Source organism: Empidonax traillii, unplaced genomic scaffold (genome assembly GCF_003031625.1).
Source record: "Empidonax traillii isolate 1590-97213 ecotype Southwest subspecies unplaced genomic scaffold, ASM303162v1 scaffold77:size1270838, whole genome shotgun sequence".
In the NCBI taxonomy this organism is placed as follows: Eukaryota; Metazoa; Chordata; class Aves; order Passeriformes; family Tyrannidae; genus Empidonax; species Empidonax traillii.
In genome coordinates, this window is record NW_020955270.1 from 221,005 (window position 1) to 234,128 (window position 13,124).

The 13,124-nt window shown below is 35.7% G+C and overlaps 1 protein-coding gene across 1 annotated transcript in view; it reads left to right on the forward strand.

Annotated features, from left to right (window-relative positions):
* Nucleotides 1–13,124, forward strand: part of HCN1 (hyperpolarization activated cyclic nucleotide gated potassium channel 1) — a 197,192-nt gene that overhangs the window by 153,251 nt on the left and 30,817 nt on the right. The window contains exon 5 of the mRNA XM_027880861.1: nucleotides 2,745–2,891. Within this exon, the coding sequence (XP_027736662.1) occupies nucleotides 2,745–2,891 (147 nt within the window). The remainder of the gene's footprint in view (nucleotides 1–2,744; nucleotides 2,892–13,124) is intronic.

Here is a 13,124-nt window from a genome sequence, read left to right on the forward strand (position 1 = left end):
CAACCCACCCCAAACCAAAACAAAACCCGAAACAAGCCAAACTTTTCAATCTAGAAGGGAAAAGACAAAGGATACAGTGTAATGGGAAGAGTAATTAGGGAGAAATTATTTTACTCACATTTAAAAATGCAGGTTCCAATGTCAGATCTGATGGGTGGATCAGGATTGGTTACAGCTCTTTTAAATATGATTAAAATACAACTTTTGACAAAATTTAACTTTGCTGAACATTTTATTCACTTCATATATAAAATTACACTTAGAAAAATAAAGAAGCTATTGAATTATATTTATTCAAGGGATTCATAATGCTAATGAGAATTTTTTAACTTTTTCTACATATTTTTTTATTTTCCAGAAAATACTTCAGTTCTCTGTAAGGTTTTTTTTGTTTATTTGTGGTTTTTGTTTTGTTTGATTTGGTGGTGAGTTTTTTGATGAGTAAAAAAGCCCCAGGAACAAAAATCAGTATAATTATGTAAAAATGAAAAATACCTATATTCTTTTGTGGAAGACTTGAAGTTCTTTGTAGATTTTTCAAAGAAAAGATTGCTAATATTCAGCTGTCCCTATTATTCTATATGTTAGTAATTTGCAGACATTTTGAGACACAGCAGTGATAAGCACTACATTCCAACCAGTTTTATTTTTTCTATTTCCCTAAAATTCTCATGTGCAAGCATAAATCTTGGTAAAAAAAAAGAGAACTTGCTTGTGTGGGAGAACGCCCCTATTCAAACAACAGCCCTAATGAAAGGCAGCAGTCTAAACTGCTGGCAAAGCAATTCTCTTCTAGCATGAATTTTCTCTATTTCAAGGTCATTCTGGTATAAAAGTCCTTTGCAGCTTGCTTGCAGTATACATCTCAGTGAATGCATGTTTTTTATTAGCAAGGATTATCCTTATTGTCACTTAAGCACATTTGTGTGTGAATAAGATTATGTAGAGGGTGCAACCCCTGTGGTAGGCACCATAATGATGACTTTTCCCTGTCCATGACATATTCCATGGGGCCACAGCAACAGAGGTCTGGGCATAGACAGGAAGGGGATGTTGTGCAGTGAAGCATCTTCTCCTCTTTGCTGGAGCTGGAACACTGCCCAGCAGCTGGGACTTTATGAACAGCTTGGTGGGATAGATGGAGCACTTGGTGATCTCACCTTTCCCTCTAAGTAAATCCATGGCTGGAGTAGCTTTACCTGATCAGTAGGGTAATTTTAACAGCAGGACTTCATTTATGCTAAGGCATGTCTGGTTCTGGTTACTCAGAACTCTGATTCTAACCCATAATGTAGGGATAAATTTCTCCATATCAGAACAGAAAACAATGGCAAGCATGCAAACTTAAATCACACATCTAAAGGATAGGGATGAAGAGTTGTTACTTAAGAGGTGCAAAATAGCTGGGCAGGGGTTAAATCAGACTTACATATTCATCATACATTGTTAAAGACTCCCATGCAAAATTACTTTCGTCTTATTTTTGGAATGCATGTTGTACACATGACCTCACCTAATCTTTTGTCACTTTGCAAAACAAAAGCTAATTTCAATCCCAGAAGTCAGAACCATCTTCAGCTACACAAGCTAATAGATATGTGCTGCAGTTCATAAAGAGTGCATGTTCATTTTAAATTTGCCCAGTTGCTCTACAGAGATATCAATCCTAATTAGGACTTCATTGGCTTTTCCATTGAAAACAGTTAAAATTCCCTAATTAAGCATGAAAAAATTAATAAAAATTAAATTAAATTTACATAAGTAAATCAAGTTTCTGCCAAATTTAACTTACCTTTCAGCCTGGAATGGGGTTTATCCTCCTCTGTCTTATCCTTTTCAACTTTAGACGAGGATGGGGGGCTGAGGGGCAAAAATCTTGTTCTGGCAGTATTTGTCCATTTGCAGTTTAGACAACTACTCCATTTTGTGGGTGTCAGATTATCATGTAGTTTAGTACAACACAACTCTTAAGTGTGTTGATTCAGGACATTATTGTCTCAAAATTGTGCTATTCAAAAAGGCTTCTAAAAAAGGGAAAAAAAACAACAAAACAAAACAGAAGATAGGGCAGAGGATTAGTAGAAACAAAGAAACCAAATGCACAAGGTAAAATGAAGTCCTCTGAGTCTCCTGGGTCCTGATATCTTTTTCTTCCCCCAGTTTCTATTTCCTGATGCCATGTCTATTTTTCTAGTTTCCCCCCTCTCCGTCATTCCTGAGGAACGTTTTCTATTTCAGATTTTATCTTTGTTCTTCAGTCACCTTAAAAGCATACACAACATTAATATGTTGCATAGTAATACATCATAGCCAGTTTCTGAAATTTCATACCTTAAACTCTGTCTGAATGCAGCACTACAGAAACACTGTGTACAGCTTTCCTGTCCACTGCATGAGCTAAAAATGGTGTTGGTGTATTTTCACAGCTTCTGTATAATTGGGAATTTAGGCAACATATGAGAAGTATGAGGGTTGGACTTCTGACACCTACATATTGATCTGGATATTAGCATTGCTACTAAAGGCAGTTTCTATAATTTATAGATGTGCTATAACATGACTAATATTAAATTAGCTAATACTTGTGTAAGGGTTCTCTGACATATGAAAAAATGTTATCTTTATAAAATAAGTAAAGCTTAAGTGGATACATGAATGAATTTTGATTTTGTAGGTGCCTTTAGATAGTAAAAAATATATGGAGGGTTTTTTTCTGATTCTTCCATATTTTTTTATCTTGACAGTACAAACAAGTGGAACAGTACATGTCATTCCACAAGTTACCTGCTGAAATGCGCCAGAAGATCCATGATTACTATGAGCATCGCTACCAAGGCAAGATCTTTGATGAAGAAAACATTTTGAATGAGCTCAATGATCCTCTTAGGGAGGTAAGAATAAAGTACTGGAGTAGCTCTTCATGGTATGGAAAACTTTCATATCTTTGCTATTTCTGTGTTGAAATGCTCTTTCTGGTTCTATTCTGTAGCATTTCAAATCATTTGACCTGGTCAATGAATGACCAGGATAATTAAATTTATATTAGATTGGCACAAAGAAATAAGCAGATTTACACTCTATTCTGAACCAGTCTGTCATAGTCACTGCCACACAAGGATGTCAAAGAGCAAAATCCCATCCTTAAGTGTTGTCAGAAACTCATGTTTTTCTGGCACTTTTTGAAACAGAGTGGGGCTGGACTGGAATAGTCCTGAGTGAAAACTTTTTTCTGCTTTTCCTACTTGCATCTGTACAGATAAAACTGCTGAAAGCCACCACAGAGAGAGCTTCTTTGTGAAGTAGCTTCCTTGGTAAAGATATTCTTTACTTGAGATGATGAAGCTGGAATATGATATACAGGCCATTAAAAAATACCTTTTGTTAAACTTGTAGTCTGTATTCTAGTTTTGGGGATTATGCTATGCTATCTTAAGTGGTGTGATGTGATGTGGAAGCAGTTGGAATTTTCTTTGCAAGTTGCTTATGTGGGACAAAGGCAGTGTTCATCTTGTAGCAGAAGCAGCTGTTTCACGGGAGTATAAATCAGACTCTTTTCTGTTGGGTGCTGCTCGTGTCTGATCTCCTCAAGGATGTTGGCTGATATCTTCCATTGAAAGGAGGGGGAAAAAAAAACAAACAGGAGAAGAAGCAAGGTGAAAAACTGAGAGACTAGAGAGCATCAACAGGGAAAAAAGAAAGGAAATAGGAAAAGTGTGGGAATTATCCCTAGACTACAGTAACAGTTGAAACATGAATCTTGGTCGGTATGGAGCTTGTGTTTTGTTAAGAGAACAGACGCATGTACAGACATATCAGTCACTGACATCAGAAACAGTTTCATCTGTTTCTACTTTTAAGGAAAGCATTTCTCTATAAGTGAAGTCTAGTACTCTTCCATTGCAAAATATTATTTTACTAACAGCAATTTGCAGTTGTTGCACTCTAATTACCTGTGTGTTCCTCTTTTCCTGTCTCCCTCTTTGTTTCCTCTCTTCCTCACTCCCTCCTCTAGCCTTGTCACCTTCCCACCCTTTTTTCTTATACCTTAAAAGCAGAAAGGCAAATTGGTTCAACCATAAAAAACAAAAGCCACTTCTGGAGAGAGATCAAGCATGGAAAATTTCAAAAATTAATGAGCCCCTAAAAACATGGAGGAAGAACCGGATTTCATGGAAGGAGTGGCTTCTGATTTTGCTATGGTCATGCTGTACTTAGCATGTCTTCTTTGTTCTCTGTGTTATAGGATAAAAAATTTTTTACTCAGCTACAATCAGGTTGCACACTACCCTGATAACAGCATAGTAGTGTTTCAGAGAAAGGTCAAAAAAAGAAAGAGAAAAGGAAGAACTGGACACTGGCAGTGCCAGAACAGGTTTCTAAATTAATCTGTCCAAATTTTGGTGGCAGCTCATTCACTGTGCCCTGAAAAAACCCCTTGAGTGTTTGCTTAGTTAGTAGTTTCAAATTTAGCTACCACTTCAGCATGTGCAGTTCAGTAGTGCAGGTAGTGGCTTTTTTCATGTTACGAATGGATAATAAATTAGAGCCTTTAAAAGTTGTTCATATATTGGATGGGAGTTACTATCTTACATGCCAACAACTGCGCAAGGCTATAATAGGTGATAGCACAGATAACCAGCTGCATCACTGAAGAATAAATGCTTACTGCATTTCTTAAGTTTGTAATTAATCCTACATTTGATTATGCTTGGAATTTAGTATAGGGTAAAAATTCAGTCTCAACAGGACGTACTTTTCTTGATGAAAGTATCTTCTGACAAAGACATTCATCTAAAACCATTATTTTCTCACTTAGAGTAAGCAGAACAAAAGAAACAATACAATTGCTGTATAATTATAGCATCACAAAATGTTATTAAAAAAATTGCTGTGTTTTCACTACTCTTTGCTCTCACTCATTCAAATTCACTGTATGGGCTGACATTTTCCACAGCTAGGCTCTCTTTAGGAGTGATGACCTTTTTTTTTTGGTCCATGTTTTAAAATTTAGCAGAAAAGTAATTATGCATGATATAAATATGATCATTCAAGCATTAAAAATAGCTGAAGTACATAGAATTAGCAGTAAAAATCTGGGGTAAAAATAGTTCTTACATGATAAATACTAATATACTAATAAAGCTGTATATGCTTATTAAATCATAGAATCATAGATGATGTTGAGTTGGAAGGGACTCGTCAGGATTATCAAGTCCAACTGCTAGCCCTACACAGGACCATCCCCAAGAAACACACCATGAGAGCCTGAGATCACTGTCCAAGTGATTCTTGAACTCTGGCAGGCTTGGTGTTGTGCCCACTTCCCTGGGGAGCCCGTTCTAGCACCCAGCCACTCCGGTTGAAGAACCTTTTTCTAATGTCCAACCTAAACCTCCAGTGACATAATTTCTCTTGGGTCCTGTCACTGGTCACCACAGAGAAGAGATCAGTGCCTGCCCCTCCTCTTCCCCTCATGAGGAAGTTGTGACTGCAATGAGGTCTCCCCTCAGTCTCCTCCAGCCTGAACACACCAAGTGCCCTCAGCCACTCCTCATAGGTCTTCCCCTCAAGGCCCTTCACCACTCTCATTGCCCTCCTCTGGACACTCTCTAATAGCTTAATGTCTTTCTTATATTGCACTACCACAAACTGCACACATTATTGAAGGTGAGGCCGCACCAGCACAGAGCAGAGCAGGACAATCATCTCCTTTGAAAGTAGAGGTTAAGACTTTTTTTGGTAAAAGAGAATGGATAATTGTATGGAACATTCATAGTAGATTAAAATAATGAAAATCTGAGAAAATATTTGATGCATATTTGATGCAAAAGTTTGAGTGCCTAACATCGTTGGATGATAAAAACAGAGCCATGTTTATTGTTGGGAACTAACTATGTCTTCCTAAAAGAAGGAAAAAAAGAATCCTGAACATCTTTACATTTTACAGTACTCTGTCTAAGTGCTTCAAAGCTGAGTATAGCAACTAGTGGCTGACCTGTATCATTTAAGCATAATCTTGTATTAACAAACAGATTGTGTTCAATGACTGGGAACTAAGGTAGACATTTATGAGACTGAAAAATTCTATATTCTCCCCAGTTTAGTTAATTGCATAATTTGGGTACATTAGTCTATTGGTAATGTAGTTAATTGGATATTCTCAGCTCTACACACTCAAACTGAATTAACCATGCACTGCAAAATTTGATATGCTACTACCTGCTCATATGGACACATGCTCTCTGGCAAAAGTAGAGGATAAAGGTTTATTTTCATTAAATCCAGAAATTTCACTCTAACTGAAAAGCATATCCCCTTTTCCACAGTTAAACTTATCAAAATAAGTGTCCGGTCTTCTCAAGATTAAAATAACCAGGAGACTCCTGGCAGTTACAATTTTGGTAGAGATGAAAGATTTTAAATTGCTTCTTCCAGGCCATGCAGGGTTGGGTTCATCAAACCTATCTGTAGCTCCATGCAAGTTCTGCAACAAGTCTAGGATAGTCATCAAGATCTCTCTCCACATACCACCCACACACATATGCTATCACCATAAAGAAAACCTAGATGACTAGCTTAGAAAAAAAAGGCTACATCTTCAAACATCATGAAATAAATTGTTGACATGTGAAATAAATTGTCTTTAATAGCATTTACAATAAATTCTGTCCTTTATAGCATTTGCAATTAACTGTCTCTCTCCCTCATTTCTTGATGTAGTGATTAGAAATTGGTAACAATTAGCATGTTTCCCATATATAAATACCATCTCTGGGTTCTTCAGCAGACAGAGGTACTAAAGTTCATATTTTTTAACTCTGAATTCTTACCACCTACATGCTTGAACATCATTTGGCCTCAGAAGGCCTTAGACCTAAAAGTGGTCTTTGTAATTGTCATGACATGAAATGGAGATGGTACTGAAAACAGGGAAAGAAAAAAAAAACCCAAACTCAACAAAAACTCCACATAGATAAGAGAAATATATTCCAAAAGGAAAAGGACATCTGGAGTATAAAAGTTTAAATAATATGCATAACCAGTTTCATCTTGTAAGAAATTTCAGAGTGGCTCAGCTCTGGCATTTGTCTAAGCCACCAGCCTCGCTAGCAGTGGCTGTAAATGGATGCCCACAGAAGAACAGGGTATCCATTAATGATTGTCCTAGACTCACAGTATTTTCAGGTTAAAGGATACTCTGAGACTGATGTGATTTGTTTACAGGGTAATCCTTAATACACATCTCTTCCAGTTACTTATTTGCATTCTTGAATCCACATATTCTCTGCAGCCATGTCAACTTTTGTAAAGGAGCACAGACCTGTACCTTACTGCATGAGAAACCACCTCTTTCTTTTGGGATTGAACATGGCTCTGACTGTTTTATGGTTCTGATGGCAATTTATTCTTGTAGCAAAAGTGATAGTACAGTCCATTCCTACCCACTATTTGCATGACAGTTATGATCTTACAAACTTACATGATCATTTCCTTAAACTTTTTTGATGGTTAAGAGATATACTTTATTTAATTCTTTCGTGCATGAAGCTAGCTCACCCTTATGATCATCCTTCTTGCCAGTCTCAATTTTTTTTCCTGGCTCCACTACAACCTTTTAAAGCTGAGAGCATCAGGTCTAGCATACTGATGCTGTAATAATACAAATAATTCATTTCCTACTAATTCCTAATGTTAATTTGCTTTTTAATAACTGCTAGACATCAAGTTGTTTTTTGTTTGGTTTTTTTTTAATTTTAATGTAAGAACTAACTCTAAGAGGTAATGGATACATTATTTTATGTGTTTAAATGTGCCACTTAATATTTCTCCACACAAGACCAGAAGAAGCATCTTGTAGTTTCTTTTCAACAAGCTTCTTCATTTTTGCGTGGTGCTGTTTCTGGAACTAAGCAGAACTGTGTGAAGTTCTTGCCCTTTGTTTTTTCCATAGGGATAGTGAATACAGGTACATTGTGGTACCTATTACAGCCTAACAAGCCAGGTGTGAGATTCTGAAAAACACTTTGCACAGTGTCTAGCGTTGCATCAGGAGTGGCATTTTGTGACAGTTCTTGTAAGAGAAGTACCCCCTCAACCAAATAATGGAAAGCTTCCGTTATTTATCATTTATATTGTATTTAAATGAAAACGGGACACAAACCAAATCAGTTTGTACATGTAGACAAATCAAGTATTTTTGTAGAGAAATTATTTTGTCTTTTCAAAATCAATTTTGAAATTATCAGTTTGGTAACCTCAGTATTTTTTCCTAGTTTAGACCTCCTTTCCGCCATTAAAATTTACATCCTTTTTTAATATCATTCTTTTAATTTAGTATTTATCTTCAGAGATCATGAAACAATATAGTCTCTCATTTTGACTATACTATGATCCTGTGCAGAAAAGATGAAGCACCTCCATAATAATAATATGAGGCCAAAATGTGGTGTGATTAGACTATGGAATGTTTGATCCTATTTAATGGCATAGCCATGATGATTTTGGACTACAGGCTTTCAAACATTAAAATAATGGTAGAAAATCTAATTATTTTATTAAAAAACAATGAAGGATCAGAAGCAATATTAAAATTTGGAGATTCCAAGTATTTTGGTTCCATAACAACTTATGTCCCTAAATTTATCTCATAAAAGACAGAAAGATAATTATTTAATTGCTATCCACTTTTCTGCATTTAATATGCAGTGATCCTTGGTATGAAGCTTATAGAGGGAAAGTAGGAAAAGTGCATCAGAATTACAGATGCACTCACACTGGAACTCATTTAAGTATCTCCTTATATGTCTACATGGAGCATGAATACCTCTTTATCCAGTCGATTAAAATTTTTTGGTGTTTTTTTTTTTTTAAGAGAGACACAAAATAGACCTTTTGTTCATACTCTGGAGTACTGAATCACGAATGAATTATGCAGTATGTTAGCGTTGCAGAATAAATGCTGATACGCCACAGCATTATTTACTTGACAAATGCTAAGACAAAAAATCTGTATTTTTCAAATATCTGTTTGAATTATGCCTTAACTGTAGTCCAAGTATACAAAGCTTAGGCAAAACCCTGACCACCTCTTACAAAGAACTATAGTAAACTTTTTCAAACCAAAAATAGTAACAAAAAGCCATTTTAATGTGAAAATGGGCAGACAATCACCACTGGATTGGATTATTGTGTTTTAAAATGATTTTCCCCAGCAGGCGTGATGTGTTAACAAACAGTGTGCACACTCAAACCTGTTTCCCAGGGACCTAAGACAATGTGGTTTGATTTCCTGAGCTATGGGGAGTGTGTTTGCTCCTTGATGTATGCACATACACCAGTGTATATGCTGCAGTTGAATTGTCATCTACTTTCATTGCTGTTGTGCATATTCAAGAAACTTTGATCACAGTCCCCTCTGTGTTTGACGTGCTTTATTAGCAAATCCATCCTGAGATGATACATGCTTTGACAAGTCCCACATCTAAGTGCTTCCAATAATACAGATAATAATACACCAGTGCTGCTCAGTAGTTCTGAACAGACATGTTACTGCACCTACGAGATTCCTTTGTTGTAATTGTTTAATAAATATTTCAGACATGACAGTTCTTTCATGAGCACTTCAAATATACTGAAACAAATCAAATGCCCAAATCCTTAGTGCACTAGTTGTCTTTTGTATAAAGAAATGATAAAGATTCCAAGCACCTTTTGTATCCCAGTTTTTAATGGACTGAAGAATTGTTCAGATAATTGATACCCAGGTAGTGCTCAGGGCAGTGGATGGAAAGAGGCAAGCACTTTTTTTTATCCTCTGTATGGTTTCTGGTGGAAGCCAGAAAAGGTTACTGTGTATGAGTACAGCATGCTCATTTCTATTAGGTTTCAATATGCAACTGCAATTATAGATAGCATTACTGACATTTAGGAAGTTCAAAATAATAATAACCTATACTTCAAATAACTTCTGAGTTAGTTCTACTTATGTAAACACCTTCTTTTACTACTGTGCTTGGTTTGGCTCGGCAAGTGTTCTTTATGGTCAGATGTGGAAAGTTTTGATTTATTTCGCTAAAAATGAGTGATATTTTGCCCTGAATTGGGACTATAAATCCATTACATTAAAACAGCAGAAGTTAACACATGTTCCTTTGAACTCATTAGAGAATAACTGAAGAAAAATGAAAAACAAGTAAATTAAAATTCTTAGTACAGGGCTGGAAATTATATTGTCTCCTTTAATTTGAGATTAGGAGATGTGGGATTTGGCACTCTGGTACCTACCAGGGTTCTCTTTTCTCCTCATGTGTTTCTGCAATAAAAAATCATGGCACTTGCACAAGGGAAGCACGGTAAGGAAAATGGGGAAAGTAGAGGGCAGGATGCAGCACTGACTCTGGTAGAAAGCATACTTCAGACAAAACAGAGATGCAAAGTGTAGACATGCCCACATACCTTTCCTGTAAATCTCATCCTTGAAAGTAATGAGAGTGAACATCTTTTCCATAAGTTTTCACTGTAGAATTTAAATTTTAGATCCAGAAGCAGGCTAAAGTCTTTTGAAGCATATTTATTTGGAACCAGTAAAAATGCTATGGGGGCCATGTAATACAAAAGTTTCTGTGTTGAATGGGCACCCTTCAACGATGCCACTGTCCATGAAAGTCACCACAAATAAAGATTGTGATTTGCCACCAGCCAGAGGAGATAAATATGCCATGAACTGTTTGATGCAGAAGCAAATGCATGTGCCTATTTTTATACACTCAGTTGCACATTATGAATATGGTAGTAACAGCGTACAGAAGGGTACACAGCACTTACCATGAATAAATCTGGTGTTGTCTTTCATGAGCATGCAAAAAACAACCAAGCACAAAATCTGTTCTGAGTACACACTTAAGAACTTAAATTCCAGTTGGTACACTAATAATTAAAGAAGGTAAATCTAGTTAAAGCTGTGAAAGATATCCAAATTAAATTATGCACTTCAAGGCAATGCTAGGTCATTGTTTTTCTTTTATCCTAGTGCTACTTGGAAAAAAAAAAAAATTGTACATTATTTTGAAAACTGCACAAAATTCTCTCTAATCTGTAGTTTTGTACTATTCTCTTATCTAGAAAATGCAATAAGCAAATACCTAAAATCTTTTCTCCATAAATGGTCTTGTAGATAAGTCAAAGTTGAAATACTGAATTTTTTATGTACCTGAAAAATTAGGAGTCTCTTCTACAGGTGCAAAATAATCTTTTGTAAGTGTAATCTCTTGAGATGAAGAATTTTTACATAAGAGATTAAATGGAAATAGGAATTGAATTAAAATTTTTGAAATTATTTATAAATGGACAGATAAATTTAGCAGAGATATGGATGCACAAGGTGTTGAATTACACTTGTTGCATTTAAAGATAAATGTCCAACACTGAAGGAACTTATCATCTGATATTTTTAGTGATTAATGAAAGTCTCAGAGATCAGTGAAGTTAAAAGCTGGTGCAAAATGTGGATTCTGACATTGTGTTTACAGGTACAGACTTCCTGGTAACTCCTGGACTGAGTTCAAGGCAATGTTTTTATCTATTGTCTCTGCCTCTTTCCTGATACCTTCACGCATTCCTGGGTCAGTGGTAGCACTGGAAGATAAGCCATCCTTGGTAGTAGTAGAGCAATGACTGACAAAGGAGTTCCCTGAAGAGAATTTTAATTCCCCAGCTTCTTCTGTGGAGTCTATGTTTATTTTTTTGTTTTATTATGTTTAATTTTCTTCTCAATAAATAAATTTTTCTTCTTTCTCATTTGTGAAAAGCAAAAAACCGTTGTTGATTAAGGGATACTAATAAGGTGCCCTAAAACACAAACAGCTGCAAGTTTTGTGAGCTGATCATTGCATGTTCGTGCACTCACTATAGTACATTGGAAGCAGTGGATGATGCCTTGCTAGAAAACTAAAATATTTTTTAGATCAAATAAATACCTGTGTGGTACACATATCATTTTAAAGAAAACCCACAGTCTTTGTAATTAACAGCTTTCATTTTAGCCTATACGGCAGTCATTAGCTAACTGTGCAACTGAAAACTATTATTTCTGTGATCTCATGAACGTCCCTTACATGTATTAAAAATTATTTCATAGTGAGGATTTTGCTTGTACTAAATTGAAAATCAGGAAGCAAGTATGTATCTGTGTCTAATAAAAAGGTAAGAAAAGAGTGGAATTACTGAGAAACACTTGAAAATTATGCATTATGCTCTGAGAGTTGTAATAAATTATTTGGGAAATACAGTGGCTAGTACAGACATCCACAGGCCCTGAAACAAAAATCTAGTACCACTCATTGCCACACATTGTATAAACACTTCTTTATTTATGAAAAATAAATTTCCATAATCATTATATTTCACTAAGAGTAGAAAGTCTCCCATCCCTGCTTCATTGGAAATTAAATAGTTTTTTCTTTTTAACATCTGGCAGAAGATAGATTCACTACTTAGAGGAAAAGAAATGCTGTCAGCATTGTATGTGGACAGCTTAATATATATATATAACAGACCTCGAAGGGAATTAAGAGGCCATGACATCTGCAAAGAAGCAGAAATGGAGGTGTATGTAGCTTGCTTCGTCATTCTCTAACACCAGATACATTCTTCATAATATTGATACTTACAGCAAAGCGACAAACTTAGAATGTGAGAAAGAGGTTAATACCCTTCCTGAGCCATTATTTAAAGTTCATGGCTGGCCTATTTTTAGGCCACCATGTGAGAAGATGTTCACTGAAAATAGATTCAGATCATGTGTCCTTGCAGAATATAGAACATCAGGACGTTTCATTTCCAAAGAACATAATTGGTACTCAGAGCACAATCTTCTTTCCCCCTCACCTCTTTGCTTATAGATTATAACCTCAGTTATACAAGCACACACTCTTACATGAGTTATATTAACCTCTAAATATATAACTAAAACTAATTTGAATATAGCTCTAATACTCATTAATTAGTAAAACTTTAATTTTTTCATTAAATGTACAAATAGGTACATTTGTACACATATAAAGACATATGTGGGAGAGCATATATATGCATATGTATATGCATATGTATACATACACACACCCCCT